Source organism: Cygnus olor, chromosome 1, assembly GCF_009769625.2.
Source record: "Cygnus olor isolate bCygOlo1 chromosome 1, bCygOlo1.pri.v2, whole genome shotgun sequence".
Taxonomy (NCBI): domain Eukaryota; kingdom Metazoa; phylum Chordata; class Aves; order Anseriformes; family Anatidae; genus Cygnus; species Cygnus olor.
In genome coordinates, this window is record NC_049169.1 from 179385949 (window position 1) to 179398496 (window position 12548).

General features: G+C 34.9%; 1 protein-coding gene across 9 annotated transcripts in view; it reads left to right on the plus strand.

Annotated features, from left to right (window-relative positions):
- Positions 1 to 12548, plus strand: part of LRCH1 (leucine rich repeats and calponin homology domain containing 1) — a 123667-nt gene that overhangs the window by 59077 nt on the left and 52042 nt on the right. For all 9 annotated transcript variants that reach the window (XR_005815481.1, XR_005815492.1, XR_005815479.1 and 6 more), the window contains exons 2-5: positions 1192 to 1336; positions 5795 to 5921; positions 11307 to 11412; positions 11978 to 12114. Coding sequence is in view for 4 of the 9 variants with exons in the window: in XM_040541986.1 (XP_040397920.1) it covers positions 1192 to 1336; positions 5795 to 5921; positions 11307 to 11412; positions 11978 to 12114 (515 nt within the window). In the remaining 5 variants the exon portion in view is untranslated. The remainder of the gene's footprint in view (positions 1 to 1191; positions 1337 to 5794; positions 5922 to 11306; positions 11413 to 11977; positions 12115 to 12548) is intronic.

The following is a 12548-nucleotide window of genomic DNA, read 5'->3' on the forward strand; positions in this document are numbered from 1 at the left end:
GCTTTTTTTTTCCCAAGCTGTGCCTCTCTGCAGCAAACTGAGCGTGACATGGCAAAGAAAGTTAAGATCTTCAGGTTTCTGACTATTTTTTTCACAAAAGCAAATTCGTGGTCCTAAAGAGAGAGGACAGATCATTGGCACTCTGAAAGTGTATCTGTTAAACTTTGGTTGCTTTTCCTGCCTTGTACTTCAAGACAGTAAGCTTCAAAATAAGCATTGAAGGATCAGGGAGGAGGCCTAACCAGCAGCAGCAAAGATGTGAAATTGTCAAGTTGCATTTTTCTCATATCCTTTCCCGCAGGCACCTGCCTATTTTTGGCTCAGATATATTTCTGTTCCTTCTGCTTAAAACAGGTGACCTTTCTTCAGGTCAGGTAATCCATCTGATTGTATGGGTAGATGGCTTCTCTGCAGGATCTGATGATAAAACTGGTTGTTCTGCGATCCTGATTAAAGGTTTATTTGAACTCAATGCTGTTGAATGCTGGCATGCATTATTTTGTGACTTGAGCTCTCATCAGGATTATACCACCTTCTTTTTCGTATTGTGATAGTCAAGGAATAAAGTTCAGTAGCATTTATTTCTACTGATTTACCTTTTACACCCATGTGCTTGAAGTGAGAAAGACTGAGTAACTGGTTAAAAATCAAAAGCTTTTTTTCTGTGGGTACAAGCACTCGCTTGGGGGATTTGAAATCAATCATTGTTGTCTTGTAAATACTTATATCCAATCCATTTTATTTTATTTTTTTCAATTAATTGAGTTTTAGGAAATGCAGATCACTTTGTAGAGGTGTCTGCAGAACTCCTTTAAAAAGAAATTAGAGATACAGTTGTTTTCTGCTTTTCTCTAAACGCTATCATTTGCACATAGCTATCTGTATTGGTCTTGGCATATATTATATGAGCTTTACTAGGTTGTGGATTCAAGTATTTTCTCAGTGTATTGAGGCCTGCAAGTAATTATTTTTTATTAGACTGAATAAATTTTAATTGAATTTTTGCTTTTTATACAGTCTGTTCCATTTTCTTGATTTTGAAAGTTAAGATTATTTTGTATAATAAAGCACTGGCTTAACTTGCTGTCTGACTGTATGATTACATTTATTCACTTATTTTAATAATTATAGTTTGTTCAAAGTAGTATTTCTGATGGTTCAAAAAAGTATCTTCTCTTTCTCTCTTTATAGATCTATCCAAGAATAGATTAACGGAGGTTCCTACAGAGTTGTGCCATTTTGTGTCACTGGAAACACTAAATCTATACCACAATTGTATTAAAGTTATACCAGATGCAATAGTGAACTTACAAATGCTAACTTACTTAAATTTGAGGTAAGTGTAAGTTTACCATGTTCTTTGTTTATTTGCAAATGCGTAAAGACTTGCTTGTCTGCACTTTGTGTTCCTGGAACAATTGACTACATTTTTCATTTTATTGCAAGCAGTAATGCAAAAATTCATTGCCTGTAGATATAGTTCCATACGAAGGCAATGTAAAATCTAAAACTAATTATTTAAGGAATGACTGAGTAACATTAGCCCCTTTCTTTCCCTTATTCTCTCAAATTGAGAATGCTAATCGTATCAGCATGGTCAGATTCTTTTCATTCCCTTCTGATGATAAATTTTATAAGTTTGGTATGTTTTTTTGTAGTTAAAGAGATGGATGGAGGATCAGTGTTTTCCTCATGGGGGATAGAGAGGAAAATCGTGATTTTATTACTAATATCTTATTATTATGCAACATGTATAGTTACTGCTCTTTTTAGGAAGAAGGGACAAAGAATTAAGCACCTTTGTCTCTTTTCTGGGAAAGCTGTGTGTGGATGCTAATCCATATTGAGGATTTCTATTACTTTAAGTGCAGTTGAATGCGTATTCTCTTTCAAGAGAGGACGTCAGCACTTTCTCAGCTGGGACAAGGTGTGGAGGTTTACTTGCAGTTGGATATGTAAAAACTGTAATAGTGAAGATATTATTATCTTGTCTTTGAGAATGAGATTGAACGAGGGGGCAAAGTGGTTCTTGTGCTTTTAAATCCAAGGTATGAAGGCTTGGTCTTCAGTCTTGTAAACAGTGAGCGTATTTCTTGAGCCCTCCTGTATTATTACTGTACTGCAGTTTTGGCTACCATGGAACAGTAATTTTGATTTTGGAAACTGAAACAAAATAATGTGTCCTGAGCACACACCTAAAGAATGGGACATGTAATTTTGAAGTGGAATTACAGTTAGATATAAAAAAAATTAAGACTGGATGAAATCAAGTTTGCTTAAATCATCTTGGTAAATTTAGGAATTAGAGTGAATTAACTGAGTGTAGTAATGGAATTTATGTAAAGTGTCACAAACTCAGAATACTTAGAATTGCTATTGCATATCACAGTAAATTAGACAATCTAAACAAATGGAAAATTTTCAAGTTTTACTAGGTAATTTCTCTCTGCTTAAAATCTCCTTAAATAGTTTTCTTTTGGATGTGGCCTTCCCATATATTGGGAAGTCTGACAGTAAGCAGTCTATAGAAGAAAGAACAGTATCCTTGACTTTCTAACCATGTTGCTTCTTGGCAAGAGAACATGATGAATTTAAAATGAATATTTTTGTGTGGTACCAGGAGAATCCATATGTTAAATAGAATTAGAAAGTGCTGCCAAGAGATGTGTATAGGTTTGGGACCTTGGTGGATACTGTTCATGTTTTATTTAAGGAAATTCATTTTAAACAAATACGACAATTTATTACACACATACCCTGGTTATGTGCTTTTCCGTATCTCTCAATGGATTGCTTCTGAGTTCTGTAAAACTTAAAACTTGAAAAGTAAAAAAAAAATAAATAAATATTTTTGTGTGTTTTACCTACTGCGTAGATACATTTGCAGATTCTGGACTTCCTCAATTTGACTTCAGCAGAACTTAAAAATGATTTCTATTTCTACTCGTTTTGTTGTTTTCTTGTGGTGCCAAATCTGCTGCATAGTGTAACCTCTTCAGATTTTAGGCTTCCTCATTTGAGTAGTAAAATAAGTGTTAAAACAATACCTTCTGGCTAAGGCATTCAGACTTCTGTAGAAAAGACAGAGTAAGGCGATGCATGTATCATTTTCTTGAGTTAAAGTTTTCAGAGCTGATAGTTCAGTGCTTTTATTTTGTTCTACAGCAGAACAAAAATTTGCAATTCATTTGGCAGGTCATTGCTTAGAGGATTCTGGGGAACTCAAAGATTTTGGACAGAGGAAAGGCTTGTGCATTAAAATAAAAAATAAAATAAAAATGTCCATTCCTTGTACAGCCTTCATGGATGAAACAAGGCTTCAGTCCGTGTTTAGTTCCACATTCATGAAGTAACGATGATGGCTTACTTTTTATATTAACATAGCTTTAAGAGAGACTGGAGGATGTAATCTCTACTGTCTCTTGTCTCATCACCTTGTATGGTACATTGTGCAACAGTAACACTTGTAATCTGTTTTCACAGATCAGTGATGCATATTTGTTCTTTGGAGTCTTAACAGTCATGCAGAAGCTAACTAAAATGGTTCTGAACAGGGTACTGCTTTACTGTTCATTGTTTTCTAACGGGTTGATACCCATAAAAAAGAAGTTATGTTCTATTAAAACTGTCAAATTTTCTAGGGAAGGTGGTAGTTAATAGGTTATTCTGTAGAGCATAATAATTTTTTTTTGTGGCAGTTGACTCACAAATCACAAGTTAACGTTTATAATCATACAGCATTTGTCATTTTAAGTTCAAGCTTCTTGAGTAATTGTTATTAGAACGAGAGCCTGAATCTCTTGAAAGTTTTCTACCAAAATTTACTTTCCCTTGTGATTCCTCTTCATGAAAATGCTAATTTATTTTTTTTCAGAAATAGTCTGAAATGGCTCATGTTGGAGAGTCACTTATGAATGTTTTATCAATTTTAGAAAAAAGTAAGGTTCAGAGATAAAATGGTTCAATACGAGTCTTGAAAGGAAGTCAACCATTGATGGTTCTAAATTTTTTTTTTTTGCTGTATTTACCTTATTTACCTGGGACAATATATCTTTCTTAAGCTGTATTTCCAACAAGGATCATCTTATTCTCTGCTTAACAAATAAATAAATCCTCTGGAAGCCTTGGAGGAAGGGAAGTCTTCAAAGGGTCTTGAAGCGTATGTTCAAACCTCATATTACAGTAGAACTGTTTGTAATGAGAATGAATGGATTAGCCCACTGAGTAGTTTAATAGTTTGAGTGTTCAGAAAACATAGACTAAGAAATTCTCTGACATTTCTCTCTAGTCACTTGAAGGATCTGCTGCCTTGGAATCTTATAGTCTAAATGTTGAAATATTTCTGAGACTGATTCCATGTTTATGCTGGTGGTGTTGAGAGACGGTATAAAAGCTTAAATCAAGATACATTTTGGTTTGTGTCCAAAAAAAGCATAGCAACAGACTATAATACTCATAGGCCATTGCTTTAAGAAAAAGGAGGGAAAGACTGTCTGGATGTGCTGGAATACAGCTCTCATTTGTTCAGGAGAGCCTCTGACTGAACGATTTGGGGCTGATGCTCTTGTTGGCTCTATTGTAAGGTGAGAAATATATGGCATGGTAACTAATACCTTCTTACAGAGATTAGATCCTATGTTCTCCTTGTTGGAGAATCACCCTGCCTCAAACTCTCTCGTGTGTTCCAAAGCAATGCTGATGAAAAATATAATGGATACCACCTAATAAGTCTTATTTTGGCTTGTGACTTAATTGTCTTCAGGATATAATCATCTGAAACATTGACCTCTGAGGTTAGCAGGTACCATTTTTAGTAGTATAGGATTGATGCAATTTACCCTTCATTTTTTTTCAGACGATAAAGGGAAATATTTTTCAAGAACGTGACTTACAGGTTGAGTCAAAGGACTTTTTGCTTACGCTTTTAACACTTAAATGGACATTCTCTGAGATATAGAAGACATTTATTTATCTTGTTCTTTGATTTACACGGCAGCAAATCTAGAAATAAATTTGTCCCTGATATACTGAAAAGTTTAAGATGAGTAAAGTAGTCAGAATACAGTGATATGTAACAGCAATTTTTATAAATGGAATTAAATTGAATTGGTGCCTCCCTGCCTTCTGTCACTCAAGAGGGGGGATGAGGATAATGTTATGGCTTATATTCATTAACCAATGCACAGGAAATGGCCCAGGAGCAAAAAGGATGCACATTTTCCTCCAGGTTTTGGTTCCTGAGTAAGATAAATTTTCATTGCTAAGTTTGGGATGTCTGGGATGGGGGAGTAGCAACAAGTACCAAGTAATCTTCAACTGTAAATGTGCTGTAAAGGAATTGGAAAGATAACCAGTTTATCTGTGTCTTATCATTTTCATTTGCACCAGAAGTCATAAACTGTACTATAGTAAAACCATAGGAATGTTTAATTACTTGCAAAATACTGTCTCAATTGACTTTCCAGTATTCCTTAGGATGGAAAACAGCTCTAGCAGATGAAAATCAGGATGAAAATCAGACTTTTATTTTACAATGTTATTAAACTGTTAGGTTTTTTTCCAGGGTGATACTATTACACAATATTGTTCTAGTCAGTAATGCAAACATTTTTGTGTGTTTTCATAATGATTGCAATTCTAAAATTTGTATTTTATCTGAAATACGTATAAAATATGTATTTTATCATGAAATATGTCCCATCAAAATGAAGGGGTTTTACAACTCTGACTTCATGTGAGTAAGAATATTACTGGTGTTCTTAATAATTGTTTTTCTTTCTTTGTTTTGTTGCAGTCGAAATCAGCTTTCTTCTCTGCCAGCTTGCCTGTGTGGTCTTCCTCTAAAAGTCTTAATTGCAAGTAACAATAAGCTAGGTTCCCTTCCAGAAGAGATAGGTCAGCTAAAACAGTTAATGGAACTGGTATGTTACTGATTTTGTTGATTTTTATTTGTATTTAACTAGAAAGAGTAAAAATCTATTTGGAAAGATATTTGAACAAATGCCTTATACTATAATGCCAGTTAAAAAATTAACTTTTGAATTTCTCAAGTCTGTTGAGTAGTAACACAATAAAAGTTTCCTTTATGGTCTTCAGGACCGTTCTGAGCAACACCACTGCCCTTGTTCATTTAAAACTCAGCTTCTAAGTTTTTGTTTGCCAGTTGTACTCACCACATGCACTGGCTCCTTGTTTTGCTGTCTCAAGTTTCTGTTTTTGGCATCTGTCTCTGCAAAGCTGTCTGCTCCTCTTATGCTCCCTCTCCTGCTTCCTTTCTCTCTTGTGCTATCTGCTTACCACGTTGCATTCCACTCATGATACTGATCTTATCGGTCTGTTTTCATTTTATTTCACTATTTTTGTCATGCAACCTTGTTTTCCTGCAAAACCTGTCTAAACACAATGATTATATTCCTCTTGTTTTTCAAAGCTGTCCCAACAACTACAGTCTCTGGATGCAGTATTTAATCTCTAATATATTGTCCAATAACTAAGAGTCAGAAAATGCAGAAATTATTTGGTACCTTAACTTAAATTTTATGCTACTGCATATGGTTTTTAAAAGTTTGTATGTGGAAATTGTGAAAGCTTCCCTTTCTCTTCCTCTTTTGTATATTGTTAGCCTTCCTGAGACTCTGAACTCCCTGTGGCATGTGTTATGCCTTCTGGTTGTTTCTGTTCACCTTGACCATTTAAGATACAAATTGGCAAACTACTTTTTGATGTTGCCAATTTATGCAGAGTAAAACTGTGGTATGTGAACTTTTTCCCAACTGCTATCATCTCCATTGATTGCATTTATTTTGCACGTCTTTTAGGTATCTGAAAGTGCTTGTATATCATATTGACATTTTTATAAGAATAATTTCTAAATTCTATTACAGAAGTTGAGCTGGCCTTACTTTGGGCCCCAGTACCACTACTGGTTCCCCATATATGAAGTGGCAACTTTAGGGCTTTTTTTCCTTGTATTTGTCTTGTACAGTGCCTTGTGGTGTCAGGCTTATACTATTAATTGTAAGTGATCTTACAGTAAATTGGTTTGGGGAAGGGAAGGAATTATATTTTCTTTTCTGTGTTGTACCTGACCTAAGCACTGCCAGGTTTGTGGTGGTGTTGGTTTTTTAATAATTTATCAATTAGTTTAAAATATTTTTTTGTTATGGGTTTAATTAGATGACTGAAATGGTTTCAATTGAATTACCTTCAAAAACATGTTAGGTTGTAGCATTGTGCTTAAAACTGGTTCAGTAAGAGAGAAAACTGGTTCAGTAAGAGATTATAGCTTCACTTTTATATATAATTAAAGCTGAATAGTACTAAACACATGCATCCTAATTTTTGGGATGTGATGGCTGAATAGAATTGTTAGAACTTGAAGAAAGTCTGCATCTAGCTCATTGATTAGAAGAAATAAAATACGTGAATAACAATATTTGTTAAAGTAGGCATGCATCTATTCAGATGACCTGGTTACTTAGGTTGATGCTACCATGAGTACTTCATGCATTTCTAGTGAAATAAGTTGCATTACTTAGCTGGAAATGACTAAACTGCCATGAAGTAAATAGTGATAGGATTGAGAGCCTGTATCTGTATTGATTGGCATATGTAAGATGATGCAATTTATAAAATAAGGTGATCATTGTTCAAGAGCTAATAAAGAAAAAGATGAAGGGAAAAAAAAAGGATTAAGTCATGCTGCAGTTGTTGCACGAAACATTCAGCTGTGTGAGAGCAATGCCAGCCTGAAATGCATGTGGCCTCCAAACAACATGCCAGTCAGCCCTTTGGCAGGGCATGCGCTTGTTTGTTTTGGTCCGTACACAACACTGGTGCTGACCTGGCCCAAGGGATCGATCCTGAGCGGCGGCAGACACCAACTGGTTGCATTCAGTTCTTGTATTACTAGGACTTTGGCAAGCACTTTCAGATTTTCAGTGTTTTCCAGCTTTTCACAGGCTGCTTGCAGTAAAGTCTGAGTGTATGTAGCAAATGGATGTTTTTATTGCTGTTATCTAATTTTTTGAAACGGATTTTACCTCTGTGGCCACTCTAGAATGATAAAAACATAGTATGCTGCAGATTAGGTGAGATATTTCCAGCTAATTCTGCTTCCTTTCTTCTCTTCTTTTTTTATTACATGTTTATATTTAGGTAAATGTCACAATCGTAACAGAGAATGACTTACATATTACATGCAGTAAATTTTTATGTATTCTTTTAAATGTTAGGGTTAGGTTCTGCTATGTAGTCTGAGAGTTGTCTTAGAAGCATTAAAATAACATATGAATTATTTCCCCTCCAGGATATAGTCAAAGTGTTTAGAAAATTTGGTTGGGAAACCTACTTTTACTTGCAGCTGCATAACGTGATCATACCTCTACTGTCAGTCAGGAGAATGACTGCAAAATTGGTGTGAAGATATTCCGAAACTTACTTTCCATCAAAGAAAGTAATTAAGTAGAGATGGCTCATAACTGCACATCTTACAGCTTTGGGTGCAATTAAGGTTCTGCTCTCCTTCCTGTTGGGCAGCATTGCCCTTCTGCCATCTCAGAGGAACAGCTTTCTCCATCTCTGGAACGCTCCTTTCTCATGTTGGAAGCCTTTAAATCTATCAGCTGGGATTTAGGTCCTTTACCCTGTTCATCAAATCTGGGCCAGCAGGCTGAGCAAGTGGGACGTGCTGCCCTCTGTTTTCTAAACGGATCCACGTAACTTATTTTTAACATTCAGTGTGACCTTGTATGTCACAAGCTCTGGCAGAATCCACATGCTTACTGGAAATAACAGGAGCCCCGAATTTTAAAATGGGTGCAAGGAGAAAGTTTACTTTGATTCAGAAGGTTTGGATAAACTCCCTTGTGTCAATAATGTGTTACAGTGGAGTTAGGTTACTGTGTGTGTTTTTCCATTTATATTATTATGAATTTTATGATTGTTTAAACTTTACTGTAAACAAAGGAAAAATGAAGATTTGGATTTGTTTTCACACCATTGAGCTGCATGCCACAGAAACTAATGTTAAATTTCAATAAGCTTTATACTTTTCTAATTGTGAGAAATTGCCCATGTTGTTACGGCAGGAAATAACCGATGAGGACAAAACAGCATTCATGCAAGAAGTCTGGCCTTAGCAAATGCTAGCCCCTAGGACTTGACCAGGTGTTTGAACTTCATTTCAACTGTCTGCAGATGTCTATGAAGTGAAGTTTCAATTTGCTAGATGTCATCTTTCTCTAAAAGATTATTAGCCTGAAAATCATAGGCATTTGACTTTGATAGCATGGCTTCCATTATTGCCACAGTACTTGGAAAGTTTAAGATAAACACTATCTCTGTCACATACACACTCATAAAGTCTACTAAGCGTAACTGGAAATAGTGTTATAGGTCTTTGTTTTCCACAGCTGTTCAAAGTAGTTCAAAAAAAAGTTGGATTGAAGTGTTATTAGGATAAAGGCTACAACTGTCTCTAGAACCCTTGTGAATACTGACATGCTGTCGTAAGAGATCAGTCACGTTGTGGATGTTTTGAAAGATTGTAAGTGGACTTGGGTTTTGAGACTATACACTTCCAGACATTTCTTTTGAACTTCGTTTAAAATTGTCTGTTTCCCTGACTTGTTCTGATGTATGTGCAGAAGTGTACTTGATCTAGAGCTTCTCTGCCACAAGGTGACTTCAAATTTAAATTCTTTGCTCTCAAAATTAAGTATCTAATTATAAACTCATTTAAAGCTTGTAAATTAAAAACAGGACAGTAATGCTTTAAAAATAAATGATCTGGGAACAGTGCAATTAACAGTGCCGTACTTTGTGACAGTTTGGGCAAAAGAAGCACTCATTAACTGGTATTTTTAAATTCCTTGTCTAAAAGCTAAAATAATTTCCTGACTCTGTTTTGACAAGGGAGGGAAGTTTTGGCAGCACTGAGATTCTGTTACGAGAAGAAACATGTCTGATAAAAAGAGCGGTATTGCCAGATCAGATTTTGCTACTACTGTTGTTTTTTTAACTAGTTTTTAGGATTGAAGGTAGAGAGTTAATGTAATGCTTATGACTAGCATTAAAGCAGGTGTCTTCAAAGAGATGGCTCGAAGTCTGACTGACTTAGAAATTCTCTAGTCGAAGAGCTCACAGGTACTGTATAAATCCATCATCTGAAATAATCAAGAATAGGAGCAAAGACTCTAGCCTGTTCAGGAAAATTTGGCATTGCCTCACTTAGCTGTCCTTCTAGGAAGCTCTGTTTCCCTTTTTAATGCAGAAATGGAAGCATAACTGGAACATGGCTCACATTTACAGGTTACCTGGCACGTAAGCAGAGGCTTCAATGTCATTTTGATTTCACATTGAATGTAGACAGTTTGGCAGTAAAAGTGGTAGCTAATTTGTGAAAACTCCCTTGTTTTAGACTGACTTAATCCAAGAAGTTTTTTTTAGTATACATTTGTAGCAGTTTCATGTTTTCAGTAGTTTAATTTTTTTTCAGTAGTTTTCAGTAGTATAATATTACAGTAGTGCTAATGTATAGAAACTGTTTCCTTGAAATAATGCTCAGTTGTTTAGCAATACTCAATACTTCGAGCTCAACTCAACTTTACAGCAGTTATTTGGCTTTATAGCAGTGGGTTGCAACTTCATCCAGATTGTTAAACCCCCTGAATTTAGCTGTGACCTGTTTAGAGTCTGTCTAGGCTCTTAAGGGAGTAGCTTTTACAAGAAAATGTTGAATATCTGTATAATACCAAGTAAGACCTGTCCTATTTTATTATGTCCTCCTATTTGATGTGGTAATTGAATATATGTCTTTCCTGAACATCTTTACAGAAGGTTATTGCTCTTTTCTTTAATTTTGCTTAAATACTCTCTCCAGAAGAACAAGAACCTTTAAAAATAAAAATAAGAAATCAGAGCCGCATACTGGCAATTTTACTATTTATCCAAACACTTGGTTATATAATCATGCTACCAAGTTATTCATATGAGCAAAACATAGAAACAAAAAAAACACATAGAAACAAAAAGGTAGAACATTTTAAGCTAATTATTTCTACAGAAGTTAAATTCTTTTTCAAAATTAACTTATTTAAATAGATATTTGTTCTGGGTTTTGGATAATGTGTAAAGATTTTCTCATGCATCTAGTTTTGCACTGGAAAGGCAGAAGCATGGAAGGTTGCGTGTTTTCAGGTTAATAAAATGTTAAAATGGTAATAACACGTTAGCTACAATTTTCTGTAAGCATTATTTAACACTTTGGGGCCGAAAGTTCATTATTTCTGTTACTGTTGCTGTAGGATGTCAGCTGTAATGAAATCACAGCTTTGCCACAACAGATAGGCCAGCTGAAATCTTTAAAAGAACTGAATGTCAGAAGAAATTACCTCGAAGTTTTACCACCAGGTAAAAAAATAATAATAACAAAATCCCAATGCCTTTACAGTAGCTCTTTTTATTAGTATTTTTGAAAGCGTTTTTTAATCATGTAAGTAATAATAGCAGATAGTAATTACCTTGTGTTTGAATTTATTCCATTTGAGTTTGCTGTATCTCTGTAGCCTACAGCATTAACTAGTACTTAGTGTGTGACTTCTTTAATGAATTATCTTTAGAATTTTAGTTACCGTAACTTGCACAAATTCTTACCTGTGAATGAAGTATGGTAACAGTCAGCTGAGTTTTAAAAAAATAAATATAAAAAAATCAATTTTTAAAAATTTATTGTCACCTGTATATCAATAACACCCTTTTCCCAGGATAGAATGGAGTAAATATTAGTCATGTTCCTGTCTGAGTTTGTATTTTTAAAAAAGAGAAAAGAGGATGCTATACACTACCTTTTCTTATGAGGCATATTCCTTTTTTTCTGAGATTGAAAAAAAAAAAAGCTTTATTCAGAAATATTTTACTATTTTATGGCAAAAATAAGTACAAATATAACACCTTTTGTCTTTTTTGTTGCTTTTAGAACTAGTGCAGCTTCCCTTGGTAAAGTTCGACTTTTCTTGCAATAAAGTGCTTGTGATTCCCATCTGTTTTAGAAAGATGGTGCAGTTACAAGTATTACTGCTTGACAACAATCCTTTGCAGTCTCCACCAGCACAAGTAAGTAACGTCATTTAAATTGTGCCTTAATATTGGGTGGACGATAACTTACAGCCTATAGAATGCAACTTTCTGTAATAGCAGACATCTGAACTTGTCAGCACAGACATTAGTTGTGGATATATAAACAAGACAAAGTATCGTAAGTATGAGAGTGTGCACACCACTGAAACCAATGTTACTCTAGAATATTTCCATTTCTACATATGAATAAAGCTACATATTTATTTTTGTCATTCCTATCTCCATATGAAACTTAATGTGTGTATAACTTTGAAAAAGAGAGTTGTTGGGAAACTTCCTGGCTAAATCATAGAGTAATAGAAAGTTCCAAGTTGGAAGGGATCCACAAGGATCATCAGCCAAACTCCTGGCTCCACAAAGGACCACCTAAAAATTAAAGGACATCTGGGAACATTGTCCTAATGCTTCTT